This window comes from Xenopus laevis, chromosome 6S (genome assembly GCF_017654675.1).
Source record: "Xenopus laevis strain J_2021 chromosome 6S, Xenopus_laevis_v10.1, whole genome shotgun sequence".
NCBI classification, from domain to species: Eukaryota; Metazoa; Chordata; class Amphibia; order Anura; family Pipidae; genus Xenopus; species Xenopus laevis.
In genome coordinates, this window is record NC_054382.1 from 17913197 (window position 1) to 17929022 (window position 15826).

At 39.9% G+C, this 15826-nt stretch overlaps 1 protein-coding gene across 3 annotated transcripts in view; it reads left to right on the plus strand.

The window, feature by feature from the left end:
• LOC108719851 (MAGUK p55 subfamily member 7) overlaps nucleotides 1-15826 on the plus strand; it is a 216991-nt gene that overhangs the window by 105109 nt on the left and 96056 nt on the right. For all 3 annotated transcript variants that reach the window (XM_041567396.1, XM_041567397.1, XM_018269077.2), the window contains one exon: nucleotides 10423-10500. In XM_041567396.1, the coding sequence (XP_041423330.1) occupies nucleotides 10423-10500 (78 nt within the window). The remainder of the gene's footprint in view (nucleotides 1-10422; nucleotides 10501-15826) is intronic.

Genomic DNA, 15826 nt, shown 5'->3' on the forward strand with positions numbered 1-15826 from the left:
CTTGTTTTATGGCGGGTTATTATGCCGATTTTTATAGCATCCCTCCAAGATTATACAATCCTGACTTAACTTCTTGCCAGTCTCTCTCTCTCTAGATATATATATATATATATATATATATATTATATATATATATATATATATATATATATATATATATATATATATATATATTATATATATATATATATATATATATATATATATACATATATACTGTCAAATTCATTGAGATTCACTCCAATCATGGTAGATTAATGCTGTGTGGAGCTGTGCATTTTAAGAACAATTTTAATTAAAGTCATTAGCTGTTTCATTCTTCTACTGTTTCCAAATTCCCCCTGGCTGTGATCATGACGGTGTAGGGGCCTTAAGTTTTGTGTGTCATATAAGTGGCATGTATGTTTAGACTGTTTTAACTTGATCTCTATTGCACTGGTTATAGGAGCCCCTCTTATTAGCTGGAAAATGTCTAAAGTCCCAGCTACTCGTTTCAGTCAGTAATAGAGCAGATTATACTATAGTCCATTAGCGTCACTGGGCTGAGCGCCAGGACTAGGTTATGATTTCATTGGCCAGAGGATTAACCTAAATTAAAATTCTTCTTAAAGAAGGAGAAAGATAAGCCACGCTAACATATTTTACAATTCTCTTAATAGCCATTTCGCCAAGTGCCTTTAAGGGTTATGCTACACTGGGCGATTTGGTGAGATTTGGTCGCCTGGCTAATCACACGCAGCGGTTCGTTTTCCGAAGTCGTCCGAAGTTGCCTCACGAGGTGATTAGCGCCGGCTTTTTTTTTCATTTTAGCCGGCGCAGAGTGAGGGAAGGCGTTTGTGGAGATTGGTCGCCGCAAAGACGAGGCGATTAGTCGCCAGGCGACCAAATCTCCCCAAAACGCCCAGTGTGGCCTGACCCTAAAGGGCTGGTTCACCTTCCAAACACTTTTTTCAGTTCTGTTGTTTTCAGATTGTGCCCCAGAAATAAAGACTTTTTTCAATTACTTTCCGTTATTTATTCTTTACTGTTTTTCCAAAATCTAAATTTAAAGTTGAATGGTCGTGTCTCTGGTGTTTGAGTCTGGCAGCTCAGTAGTAGGGATGGGCGAATTTGACCAGTTTCGTTTCGACAAAAATTCGCCGTCTATGGGCATCAAAAAAATTTTGGACATCAAATAAAAAATGTAAAATGCAGAAAACTTAAAGTCAGGGGACTTAAAATTGAGATTACACTGTATACATATTTACAAGGACAGCTTATGGTCAGGGCCCAGCGACAAATCTCCTCTTCTTCGGGGCAACTAATCTCCCCCAACTGCCTTCTCTGCCTTCCCACCGTCTAAAATGTAAATCGCCCGAAGTTGCCTTACAAGGAAACTTCGTAAAACGTATCGCTCCGAGGTTCTGACGCAGAATTCATTGTGAATTACCAGAAGAGAAGATGGGGAGCTACTAGGAGCATCTTCAAAGGAACAGAAGCCCTTGGGCTAGTAAAGAGCCTAAAGTTGGCCATAGACGCAAAAATCCAATCGTATGAATCCTCGATTAATACAATTTTCAGACCTTGTGTGGAGTGTCCCGACATTTGTCGTGCCATGCCGATCGGTCGTTCAGTCGATCAGACAGGTTAGAAGATTTCTGTCGGCTGCCGATAATATCTCTGTGTGTATTGCCGGTCGTACGATTTTCAGTGGGAGACTGTCACCAGCTTTTGTCGGACATAACTTTCGTACGATTAATGTCAGGGGCAGAACATCAGCTGATCTGTTCTTTTACTACTTTATTTCATCTGAAAGGTTAGTGGAAGATCGGGAGATTGGGACGTCCAATATAGCAGGTCTATGGCCAGCTTAAGCCTAAAGCATCATTTCTTTGCTACATCTTTAAATCTTTATTTCTCCTTTAAACCCCTGTGTGAATAAGACTTAATATTCGTTACTGCTCTTGGTTAGTTGAATTGCCGCAGGGCTGATTTTCATTCTGTGGATAAGGTTGCCTCCCGCTGAAATGAAATCCTTATTCTAGAACGTGTCTGAGCTGTGTTTCTGTTGTACAGAGCTGAGAATATTTTTATAATAATGTCTGGAACCAGAAGGTCACATAACCCATTCCTTTTGTATTCAACGCGCAGGATGCGTGAGCTGCTAAATGTAAATGTTATTAGAATCCTAATATGAAGCCATAAGCATTTTATACAATTCTTATAGAAACGGAGATAAAAAAAAAAAAGCAAAGAACTCACACATGGCTGGGCTGCACGCTTTATTGCCCCTCTAACTTTTTTTTTTCATTTTTTTGGCCTTCTGATCCGGTTTTTATTGGTGTGTTCAGCGGTATCCACAAATCAGCCGTGCCTTATGAGGACAATTTACAATGGTTATTTTAAAAAAATAGAGACGTTGGTGGGTACCAAATGGAAACAAAATGCTGAAAATAGAGGTTTAATTGGAAACAGCAATATGGCTGAAAGCAGGCTCAGCAGAGATATTAGAAGAGCGAGTGCAGAATGTGTTCAGTAAGATGGAACCCTGTAGCGCTCTTCTCATACTCCCAGTGTTTGATGGGAAATTCTGGCCACAATTTATTATTACAGGTATGGGATCTGTTTTCCTGAAACCTGTTTTCCAGAAAGCTCCAAATTACAGAAAGGTCATTGCCCATAGACTTCATTTTATTTTAAAAAAAACAGATTTTTAAAAATTAGTTTCTTTTTCTTTGTGATAATAAAACAGTACCTTGTACTTGATCCAAACTAGGGTTTAGGGATGCACCGAATCCAGGATTCGGCCTTTTTCAGCAGGATTCGGATTCGGCCGAATTCTTGTGCCCGGCCAAACCAAATCCGAACCCTAATTTGCATATGTAAATTAGCGGTGGGGAGGGAAATCACGTGACTTTTTGTCACTAAACATGGAAGTAAAAAATGTTTTCCCCTTCCCACCCCTAATTTACATATGCAAATTATGATTCAGATTCGGTATGGTGTTCGGCCGAATCCTAAATAGTGGATTCAGTTCCAGATTTGGCTAGGATTTGGATACGTCTGAATCGTTCTGCTCGGCCGAACCGAATCCTAATTTTCATATGCAGATTACGGACGGAGGGAAATCGCGTAAGTTTTTGTCACAAAACAAGGAAGTAAAAAAAATGTTTCCCCTTCCCACCCCTAATTTGTTTATGCAAATTAGGATTCGGATTCAGTTCGGCATTTGGCGGAATCTTTCGCTAAGGATTTGGGGGTTCGGCCGAATCCAAAATAGTGGATTCAGTGCAGCACTACTCCAAACTAAGATATAATTAATCCATATTGGAAGTAAAACCAGCCTATTGGGTTTATTTAATGTTTTGTTTTTTTTTTTTGGTTTTCTGTGCTCTTCTATCTTTTTTTTTTTTTCAATAGTTTTTATTGAAATGGTTTCCAACAAATGGAGGGGGGGATACAGAAGAAAGAAAGGGGAAGGATATATAGCGAAACAAAAAAGAAAATAATATAAAATAAATAAAAAGGTGAGGGGTTGCCACACATTGGTTGTATATAAATATCTGCATTCACTTAACATGTCATCACAGTACAATTTCACACAGTATACTATAAAATTCCTTACAGCAGTAATAGAGTATAGGGACTACCCATTGCCTAGATTTACCCACGGCAAGTACTCCAACATATTACTGTCGTACATCTAATTGAATGGTCATCACAGGAAATGGTGTATTGATCTCTAGGGCGAAATAGTCGGGTTCTATGCATATTTAATGTGTATCAAGCATTTTAGCATGTACCCCGGCTATGTTGTTTGTATGTTTCTGAATCTCTAAATATGAACCATCGTAGCCATGTGTCTCTAAAAGATTGGTTTTGCCGTTCAGTTCTTGCTGAGAATTCTTCAAACTTTGCCAGTTCGTTTACCTTACCTAGCCATTCCGAAAAGGAGGGTGAAGTGGTCGTCTTCCATTTATTCGGTATAAGAATTTTAGCTGCGTTAAGCAGAAATTTTTCGAAGGCAGAATCTGGTGGTATCTCAGAATAATCTATTGCAAAGTTCAGTAAGGAATGGACTGGGGTACTACTTCTCGACCTAGTATCTGAGAGCAAGCATCCAGGATCGATTCCCAGTAGGGTCGTAGTAAATTGCAGTCCCAGAAAATATGTAGAAGTGTGCCGACGTCTGATTTACACCTCCAGCATATGTTGTTGGCTGTCGGGTAAATCTGCTTCAATTTCTGAGGTGTGTAATACCACCTGGATAGGATTTTGAAAAGCAATGTCTTTATTCCAATCCCGACGTCTTCTTCTGAGAGTTGTACAGCCAATTCCCGTTTTTATTTAATGTTTACATGATTTTCTAATAGACTTAAGGTATGAAGATCTAAATTACAGAAAGATCCGTTATCTGGAAAACCCCAGGTCCCGAGCATTCTGGATAACAGGTCCCATACCAGTCTTATTATTATTTTTTTGTATTTGTATAGATATTTACAGAAATGGTATGGAACCTGTTATCCAGAATGCTCGACACCCAGGGTTTTCCGGATAAGGAGTACTTTTGTACTTTGGATCTTCCTACCTCAAGTCTGCTACAAATCATTTAAACATTTATTAAACCCAAATAGGCTGGTTTTGCCTCCAATAATGATCAGCTATATTTTAGTTGGGATCAAGTACAAGCTACTATTTTATTATTACAGAGAAAAAGGAAATCATTTTTAAAAATTAGTATTATTTGATTAAAATGGAGTCTATGGGGCGTAGTGAGTAACGCTGGCGAAAATTTGCCAGCGTGACGTCATTTCGGGACTTCGCTGATTTACTAACGGGCGCTGGCGTAACTTCGCTAGAGAAGGAAATAGACTCTAGCGCTACTTCGCACTCTAACGCCAGGCGAAGTTGCGATCTGGCGAATGGACGTAACTACGATGCAGATTTTACTGAACGTTACCTCTTGAGCCAGACTTGCCAAAAATGTGAACATTTTTCTAATTCTCAAAAAACACTGGCTGTTTTTCAGGGTGACAGGCTGCAGAAGATTGTCATTTTTTTTTAGGGTACCCGGCTTCCCCCCTACATTTCCTAACATACGGCACATAAACTATACACTGGGCTCATGTGTAGGGCAATATAACAACTTTATTTTATTCCATTAAAGTTCCCTGGGCTTGTGTAGTGTAATGTATTTGCTGCAACATATACGTCCATTGAAATGTAACTTCCCGCCGTATGCAAATTAGCCAACGCTAGCGCGACTTTGCTTTGCTTGCTAAATTAACGTTAGCGAAACTTCACGCCCTGGATGTAACTTCGCATTTTAGTCAATTAGTGTTGTCCTGGCGAATTTTCGTCTGCCGAAGTGTTTCCACAGGTTAGTGAATTTGCCCCTATGGGAGATAGCCTTCCCTTAATTCTGACCTTTCTGGATATCAGTCCGGTCAGTGCCGGCTCCAGGGAAATATAACTTAAAATTTGAATTAAAAATTAGAACCAAAATCTGGCATTAAATAGAATAGAATAATAGTAATAGGGTGGAATAAACATGTCTCCCAATGGCCAGTTATATACCCATGTGATTGTGCTAGCCTTCACCAGGGTTGCTGCATGTAACAGACCTAGGTGTATCCTTTTGTTTAGGCAAGGCAGGTGTTAGTGTTGCTGGAGTGTATAAACCTGTGCAAACCATTTCTTCTCTGCATAACCAGCATTGCAGCCTACAAGGCTCATAACATGTGTAGCCTCGATCTTGGCACAATAACGGTGGCCACTGCACAGAAAGCCTCCATTCCCTTTCTTAGTGCCTTACTTTATAGGATTTTATTCACCAACTGTAATGGGTATTTATTTGCTGCCATTTTAATGAATATTTTATGAGCCGATACATCAATTACACCGGGCGCTAAACAGAGCAATTAGAGGTTTTATTGTGACGAGGTGTTAAAAAAAAAAGTGCCAAACGGCTTGGAGTTCTTGCAGGCCAATCCGCAAACCTCCGAAAACATGGAAAGCATCGCACTTTGCCCCAATCCTCTTCTCTCCGCATTTCCCCATTTTTTCCTGTGGACGTTTGATCACTCAAGTCATCTGCGAACTTTTCATTAACCGCTGAAACCGGGGCTTTGGCTTTGGCTCGGAGCTGATTAAAGTGAGAAATGTAGATTTGACTCCAGGTAACTGTGAACTCATTTCCTCAGTGAGCGCCATTTCCCCAGTCTACAACCTGTATCTCACTGCCACCTCCATAATTCTTATGCCTTTTTTCTACATTTATTACGTTGACTTTTTTCCCCCCAGAGTTCTTGTCCCGCAGCTGTGCGATGGTTCTAGCTTAGCACTTTCTGACGGCCCGAAGAATTTAAAAAAAAAAGGGTAAAAAAAATGAGCAAAACACTCTTTCCAGTCTGGGGGAAAATCAGATAGAGGATTAATGGGCACTTATTTAATGATGAAAGTAGCTGATACAAGGCTTAGCTGGACACCGGTGAATTAATGTAGTAGGGCTGTCTGTGCAAACCCTCCCCTGGCAGCGTCTGCTAATGTAATCATAGTAATAGAATGTTGTCATCTTCCTCTTGGATTTCTTGTAATAGGCCTGTCTGTGCCAGACATTTAATAAGACCTCATGTGGGCCACCAGCGTCTTTTGAGGAATCCATCAGAATATGTTTTGCAGGCATTAAAACACATATTTTATGAAGTTTCATGCTTCTTTACAATAACAAGGTTACAGAACGGCTCATGCATGTCTTAGCAGCCTAAAAAGCAATCCAAGGGGCTGCAATACAAGAACCCTATCCTGGTCCCTAGTTCCTTGTCACCGTGCCTTTTGCCATCTCCTTTTAGGGGGCATATTATTACTGGACTTGTTCTGAGCACTCTTTGTTTAGCTTGCCCATATTTTATTTGTAACCGCTATTTAACACGGACATGTTCCGCGGAGCTTTGCAAAGATTATATTTCATGTGAACCTTTGGGCGCATCGTCATTTTCATGTGGGCTGGGCGGAAACTTTATCCCAATAAATTGGTAGTTTGCGTGCACATTCTTACATTACATCAGGATAATTGTCTGTTTTCTTCCTTTTTCCTAATCAATTTCCCGAATATTTAGCCTGTACCCTGCAGTCTAGTGATACTAGGGATGCACCGAATCCACTATTTTGGAATCTTTCGCAAAAGATTGGACCGAATAACGAACCAAATCTGAATTTACATATGCAAATTAGGGGTGGGAAGGGGAAAACATTTTTTACTTCTTTGTTTTGTGACAAAAAGTCATGCAATTTCCCTCCCCACCCCTAATTTGCATATGCAAATTCGGATTCGGTTCAGCCGGGCAGAAGGATTTGGCCAAATCAGAATTCAGCTCAAAAGGCCGAATCCCGAACCAAATCCTGGATTCACTGCATCCCTAAGTGATACCCTAGGTCAGTGCTGTCCAACTTCTGTGTTACCGAGGGCCAGAATTTTTCTAGCCTACCTGGTGTAGGGCCAATAATGGAAGCCTGTGTTGGCCACTCCCCCATTTATACCACATCCATTTTATCTCAAGAACTTTTAAGACCATGTCCACATTAATGGTGGTAACACCAAAAAAATAAAATAAAAAATGGTTGGTGGCGATATCACTCATCATTCATATGTAAAAAATGTAAGTCATACCCTAAAATATACCATAAACATACCCTTAAATACAAATGCCACCCCCTCCCCTGTGGATAACACATGGCACACACAGGGAGCACTGACTGGTCTACAGAGAAATGGCGCAACATTTTGTGGACTGAAGAAAGCAAGATTGTTCTTTTTGGGTCTAGGGGCTGCCAGACAAACCCAAACACTTAATTCAAGTCACAGTACAGATTGAAGCCAGTGAAACATGGTGGCAGAAGCATCATGATATGGGGATGTTTCTCATACTATGGTGTTGGGCCTATTTATCACATACCAGGGATCATGGATCAGTTTCAGTAAATCAAAATACTTGAAGAGGTTGTGTTGCCTTATGCTGAAGAGGAAATGCCCTGGAAATGGGAGTTTCAACAAGACAAAGACCCCAAATACACCAGTAAATGAGCAACATCTTCGTTCCAGACCAACAAGATTGATGTTATGGAGTGACCAGCCCAATCCCTGGACCTTAATCCAATAGAAAACTTGTGGGGTGACATTAAAAATGCTGTTTTTGAGGCAAAAGCAAGAAATGCAGAAGAATTGTGTAATGTAACAGGTGCCAGAAGTTGGTGGACTCCATGTAACACAGATGTGCAGCAGTTCTCAGAAACACTGATTATACAACTAAATATTAGTTCAGTCATTCAAAGGAAAGAAACATCTTGCTCAGGTTATATAGTTAATGTTTGAGTTTGTAAAGAACAATGCAGACACTACAATTTTTTGCAACAGCCTAGTATTCCCTTTTTTAGCTTTCTGTAAAAGAATGACACAAATTTTATCAATGTTTCTTCATGTTTTGATTTGGAATAGAATCTGCAGTGTTTCCAGTACAGTTTTTTAAACACACTGCTATTATTGTGAACACAACTATATATATATATATATATATATATATATATATATATATATATATATATATATATATATATATATATATATATATATATATATATATATATATATATATATATATATATATATATCATTTATTACAATTAAGTCAATATGGGTATGGGACTTGTTATCCAGGATGCTTGGGATGTAGGGTTTTCCAGGGGTCCCAGAGGGGGTCTTTCTGTAATTTGGATCTCCATACTTTTGTCTACTAAAAAGTCATTTTAATTAAACCCAATAGGATTGTTTTGCCATCAATAGGGGTTCATTATATATTCGTTGGGATCAAGTAAAGGTAATGTTTTTAATTATTGTAGTTATTAAAATGAAGTCTATTGGAGATTAATCCCTATTGATGGCTAGTGAGCCTGGTGCTCACTGGCCACATGGGGAGGCCCATTTATCAAAGTCTGAATTTATCTGAATATTTTTTGAAAACCACTCCGACCATATCTGCACAGGTTTTTCCCCTTATTTCTCAATAAATTTTCCCAAAAATTTCCTGTGCAGGAAAAAACCGTGAACGAAAACCAAATCATATGACTTTTTTGGATTTTCTACCCAAAAACTCCAATTATATCTGATTTTTGCCCAAAACCCTCGAAATCTTCGGATTATTGCACAAAACCCAGTGCAGATCAAGAAATCTGCGGGACATATATTGACTTATATGCAACGTCCACAGGTCTGAGATGCCAGATTTTTCAGATTCAGACTTTTTCCATCCTCGGGGTATAATAAATCCTGAAAAATTTGTGGGGGTTTTTTTTCCACTAAAAATTCAGATTTTATTCTTAAAAAAAAACACACAATTTTTTCTGTTTTTTGGCATTAGGAGTTTTATGAATAACCCCCTAAAAGTCCATAAAGTAGCAGAGGCGACTGCGGAAAAGTTGGGGAAAGCAGGTTGGTGCAAGGGGAGAAGTGGGGGGGGGTTTAAGGAGGAAGCGATGGAGAGCCTAGGGGTGCAATCATTGTGAAATCCGGCCCTGAGGAAAATAAGAGACCTGGTCAAAGGAGATGAATACTTCTGCAAGGCACTGTGTTGTATATAAATATATATATATATGTGTGATACACACACACAGAGCCAGTGTAGAGCAGCAGTTGCTGATTACATCACTATATATATGCCTGCATGGCAGGTTCCAGGTTATTATACGAGCAGCAGCCTCCAAGGACTCCCAACAGCCGAGGAGCCAAGTTGAATTCAGCGCAATGGCACATTTACTAGGCGAGGCGGTAATCTCTCTGCAGAGGCATTTGCGAGTGGAACTATAAAAGTGTCCTAGCGTTAGACAGAATATTTCAAGTGATTGCTTTTGCAATATGGTGGCACCGCACAAAATACACACACTCTCTGTTATTCTTCGGCTTGAACCACATGCCAGACATTTTTTCCACCTGACTTCATATATAACACTTCAGCAGACGCTAATGATGACTTGGGTAACTTCCCATGTTAGGGCTCCGCCGCATTATATTGGTGTCCATGTGCCATGTGTATATTATACAATATTGCTTTAGGTCTTAAAGGGATAGCGACACAGCTGAAAGCAATGCACATACAGAAAATCTGGAACTTGTGCTTAATATTTTTTTTGTTTTGCTCTTATAAAGAGCACCCTGCTCCAATACACTGTTGCCCCCCTTTAATGCTGTATGTTATGTTGAAAATGATATGCGATTCACTATTCCCAGAATCAAATTCGTGTGCATTCCATTTTGTCTGCATACCCAAGGGACCATACTCCTATTCCTAAAAACCAGGTGGTTAATCGCCCCTTTTGTCGAGACTTACGGTATTGAAGTCAATGCAGGATTAGACTAAGCGCTTTAATATATTTCCATTATTGTTTTTTCAGATACATGAAAAATTGCATTACTATGAGAAGGAGAACCCCATCCCCGTTATCCACAGTGCTACAGGCTTGGCAGAAGAAGTAAGTATGGCCTATGTATGTTTGTTTGCCTGACCGCCTGCCCTATGTGATTTTTCTGTCTCAGCAGGAACATATGAAAGTCATTCACTGGGTGCAAGCAGTAGTGCTGAAAAGCTTTCCATAAGTGCTGTCAGCAGTTGGCCCGGGCTGACTTTCATTTAGTTTGCGTTCAAGCTCGTGTGAAAGCAATGCTATCTAGGTGTGTTTAGTTTGTTAGCAATATAATTAACATTGCAGCTTCCCGTTCCTCAGGGAGAGCCGGGCTGGGTGTTTAGCAGCAATGAAAGCAAAGAGACAGACAAGAAGAATGCTGTAGAAAACTAGAGACAGACGGAGCATCTGTTTTACTGAAGATGATAAATGACAGCTAATAGTGCAGGAATAAAGTGCAGAAAAACATTGGGGGGGACCTGTCAGAGGACTCCGCTAGCCCCGAGCAGCAGTGATTTATACTCAGGATGGCTTTCCAAATCATTGTCATAGCCTAAAAAGTCCATTCAGCAAACAAGTTTTTGACAGTGATGGAGTAGTCAATTTCCTGTACCCATAATTCTGTTAAACGCCAAAAAAAATCCGCCTGTCATCTCTTACTACTGCTTTTATTGCCCTCTTGAAAGAAATAATGTGTATTGTCTGACTAGAGTGTGCACACCCTGGGGTGATCTGAGATTCACTTTAGGATACATGTTCTACTGGAGTTCATCCAGTGATTTACAGGTATGGCATCTATTCGGAATGCTTGGGATTTGGGGATTCCGAATGAGGGGTTTTTCCATAATAGGAATCACCATACCGTATGTCTTGAAAAAAAATAAAAATATTAAAGCTCCAGTCCAAGAGGGTGGCAAATGTTAGGGCAACTCTCAAGGATTGTAATGACTTGCTTGATACCCCGGGCCAGTGCTCCTGCCTAGGGTACTTAAGAGAGAACGATCTTCATCCTTGCTTCTTCCTTGCATGTGCAGTAGAGTTATAAGCTGGACTTTAACAAAAAAGGTAAGTCATTACAATGTTTGGGGGGTGCCCTAACATTTGGTGCTCTCTTGGATTGGCAGCTTTCCTGAAGGAAAGGACTATTTACTTGTGGTGCCAAAAGTTAGGCACCCCCAAGTGATTGTATACACTTACCTGAAACCCCGGACCAGTGCTCCTATCAGCAGAAAACTGCACCGGTCCAGGGGTTCTTCCAGCGAGCACCACAAAGCAATTGGCTTCTTTCTTCAAATTTCCCACATTTACATGTGTGCAGTAGAAAGAAATAGCCAAATTCTTTGTTAAAGGGATACTGTCATGGGAAAAATTTTTTTTTTTTCAAAATGAATCGGTTAATAGTGCTGCTCCAGCAGAATTTTGTGCTGAAATCCATTTCTCAAAAGAGCAAACTGATTTTTTTATATTCAATTTTGAAATCTGACATGGGGCTAGACATATTGTCAATTTCCCAGCTGCCCCAAGTCATGTGACTTGTGCTCTGATAAACGGGAAGGTAACCATATAGCAGCTCCCTAACACAAGATAACAGCTGCCTGATAGATCTAAGAACAACACTCAATAGTAAAATCCAGGTCTCACTGAGACACATTCAGTTACATTGAGAAGGAAAAACAGCAGCCTGCCAGAAAGCATTTCTCTCCTAATGTGCAGGCACAAGTCACATGACCAGGGGCAGCTGGGAAATTGACAAAATGTCTAGCCCCATGTCAGATTTCAAAATTGAATATAAAAAAAATTGTTTACTCTTTTGAGAAATGGATTTCAGTGCAGAATTCTGCTGGAGCAGCACTATTAACTGATGCGTTTTGAAAAAAAAACATGTTTTCCGATGACAGGATCCCTTTAAGGTTTGGCTTTTCGTGCTACTGAGCATGGGCACCCAATGCGAAGAAAGAAGAAGAAGGAAGCTGATCGGGGCAGCGGATTGGGGTTTCAGGTAAGTCAATACAATCACTTGGGGATGCCTAACTTTTGGCACCACCAAGTAAATACAGCCTTTCCTTCTCCTTTAAATAAACTACATTTTCAGATGCTCATTGTGTTCACTGGACATTGACTTTTAACATCCATACCTATAAATGGTGCCTCTTACCCACAACTTCTACTGTTTTGGTTTTATCTGCAGAAGTAAAAGTTGGATTTTTGTTTGGCACTATCTTGCACCTACTTTTAAATTATCTCTCAACCATCCCAACACTTATTTTATTCAAGTAAGGCCATACCAAGTTCCTGTCTTTACTCATGAAGGGCACTGGCCTTCTGTATGTGACTGCATTTTTCATTACTCCCTACACATAAAGCAAAGCTCCACTCACCTTCTCCCCCCTGAGTGTCCCGAGGCCTTGCGTTTGTGCTTATTATGTGTATATAGAGTGTGAGGCACGTAAAGCAAACTGGCAAAACATTGGCTAGGACCGTGTAATGCTTAAAGTAAAATAAGAGGCCAAAAAGCACTTCCAAGTGAGACATTTCTGTATTAGTAATTCCTTGTTATGAGCATAAATTAAAGTCAGATTGTATTACTTCTAGGGAGACACATCAATACTATACATTCAATTCGGAGCATTAATGTGCATTACCAATGTCTAGCTCAACTGGGTGATGTTTTATAGCGCTGGATATTTCAGAATCCATGAAGAATCCTGTTTTCCCGATCTTGGCAAGGAATTTACTAAGATTAAAGAAAGTGGTGACTATCCAACACAAGATTAAGAAGCAAAACATTATGTACATTAGCAAACATAAAACACAGGGAAAAATAAAAATTTCTAGCAGATGACGACTTTGCACATCTTTTGTTACATTTTCTTAAATCAACATGAAACACTGCTGGAGAAATATGTTCCTTCGGATGAAATGTTTGGATGAGTGATGCTGGATGCAAGCGCTGAGCTGTTGCTGAACTTAGATAGGAAACTTGTATTTTTGTTATATATATCTTTGTTAACAGATTGAGGACCGGGAGAAGCTGGCATGGTATGGCAGGAAAGTGTGATGGTAGCGAAGCTAGAATGTGGACGGGTTAATATTTCTTCCACTGAAATAAGCTCAAACAACTTTCCCGTCCTGAAGCTTTAAATCTAAGTCCCTGGATTTTGAAAAATCCCACCTAATCCACAATCAAGTGAATTTATAGTTCCATTCCACTTGTGGTTCAGGTTGTCGTTCCAGCTGTGGTTTGGTTGGGTACTTCATAAAACATTTTGTGAGCTTCTTATACAAGTGCATGCAGAAGTATTAATAAACTCAAGACCGAAGAGACACCAGGGTCCATCAACACGACGGAATAGCAGCAAATGGCTAAGTATGGCTTAGCTTCTTCCTCTTAGAAAGAGGTTTCTTAAAGACCACCCAATTAATATTTCTGTGTTGTGGGTAGGAGAAACCCCTCAGTATAATAATCTAGATCTCCGCTAATGGAACAGGAAACCTGCAGTTACATAACAGTGTTCAATATAAACCACCAGACAGCAAGATATTGGACCCTTGTTAGAAAACACAACTTTGAACATCTTGACATGTTCCTTTATATTGTTGGCAGGTTGGTTTAACTCCATTTCAAAAACTCCGCAGACAGACGGCACTTCTGGATAGGCCTATGATTAAGGGATACAATCCCGAAACGCGTTAGGCGGTATACAGCAGCTCTTTCCTAATAAATCCATCCAAAGGTGCCGTCTGTCTGCGGAGTTTATGTTATACTTACAGTGGGGACACTGTCGACTGAGCACCTGGACGAGGGGAGTATCGGGGAGCTGGAGCGGTCGGATCTTTCGTCTTATTGATTCATATTAACTCCATTTCACTTATATTCCTGTTAACCTTCAGCAGCCATTCAAATCTCTCCAATTGTTGATTGGCTAAAGATTGTAGTGAACTTCAGAATGTCTAGGCTTTAACGTATAATATAAAATTTAGGTGATGAAACTTTGCCTAGGAAATGCATATACAGGTATGGGACCTGTTATCCAGAATGCTCGGGACCTGGGGCTTTCTGGATACTATGCAGGGTGCCAGTGGCTGCTATCAGTCTGCATTCACAATGGAGAATTTCAACATAGACTTCATGGTCACTGCTACAAGGATCAATTCATCCACAAGACTCACTGCTCATCTGAAAAACAGTTTTCTCCTAAAATGCGGTGCTGATTTTGATTTTGATTTTTGCAAACCTTGTCAGCATATCAACTGGGACACATTGAAGACTTGGTTATTTGCCACCCAAGAACAGGACTAAAGCTTCTTCTGTGATTTTACTCCTCACCAGACCAAGCTATAGGAGACCACAAACTTTCATGAGTTCAGGACCACTCTTGACAAAACACCTTGTTATAAAGACAACTGGAACCTTTACATACTGTACCTTCAGTCTGCTAGAAAGCAATTTAAACATTAAATAAACCCAATAGGCTGGTTTGACTCCAATAAGGATTAATTATATCTTAGTTGGGATCAAGTACAAGGTACTGTTTTATTATTACAGCAAAAAAGGAAATAATTTTTTAAAAATTAGATTATTTGGATAAAATGGAGTCTACGGGTGACAACTTTTCCGCCACTTTTTTCCGGATAACGGATCCCATACCTGTAAAAGTTAATATTTCTCATCTCTTTCATAGCCCATGGTGCATCACTCCAGCCTTGAATATTACAAACCCTTCTCTAAGTGTTATATACATGAACTTCAGTACATACCCAATAGATAGCGTCTGCTTTTCTACAATAAGTTAGTCTGTACAATTTATCTCCCCGTTTTCTTGGCTCGGCCACAAACCGCATGTTACTGTAACCTCTGTAATACCGGTATAGGATAGAAATGAAATACGTTATGCCTGTTCATTGTTAACCTAATGTGCTGGCAACTTACACAGAACCCATTCATCCACATAGACATCATTTGTTATAATGAACAAGTCCGTCCAACCTGTAGAAGGAAGACTAATGCTTCTTGGGAAACAATAGCAATACAGTTTTTCATTAGTGTTGTGGCACTTAAGCTACGTATATAGTGTAGTTCAAAACATTCATATTTCATATGTTTTATTAACTGGAAATATCTTCCTGCTGTGTCTGGGTGTAGCGTTATGTCCTACATGGGGCAAAAAACATATCTCTGTGGCAATGGTTCCCTCAGAAGTCTTCTCTATTGGGTGTGACTGATGAGACATTATGGGCTCACTAAGGTTCTTTAGCATAACTCATAGTGATCATCGGCATATTGTACAATCTTGTCTTATTTTCCCTTTTGTAGTTGTCCAGTGCAGTCTTTTCAGAGAACAGGGAAGTTAAAGGGGAAGGAAACCGTCGGCGCAGACCCCCCACCCCCCCTCCC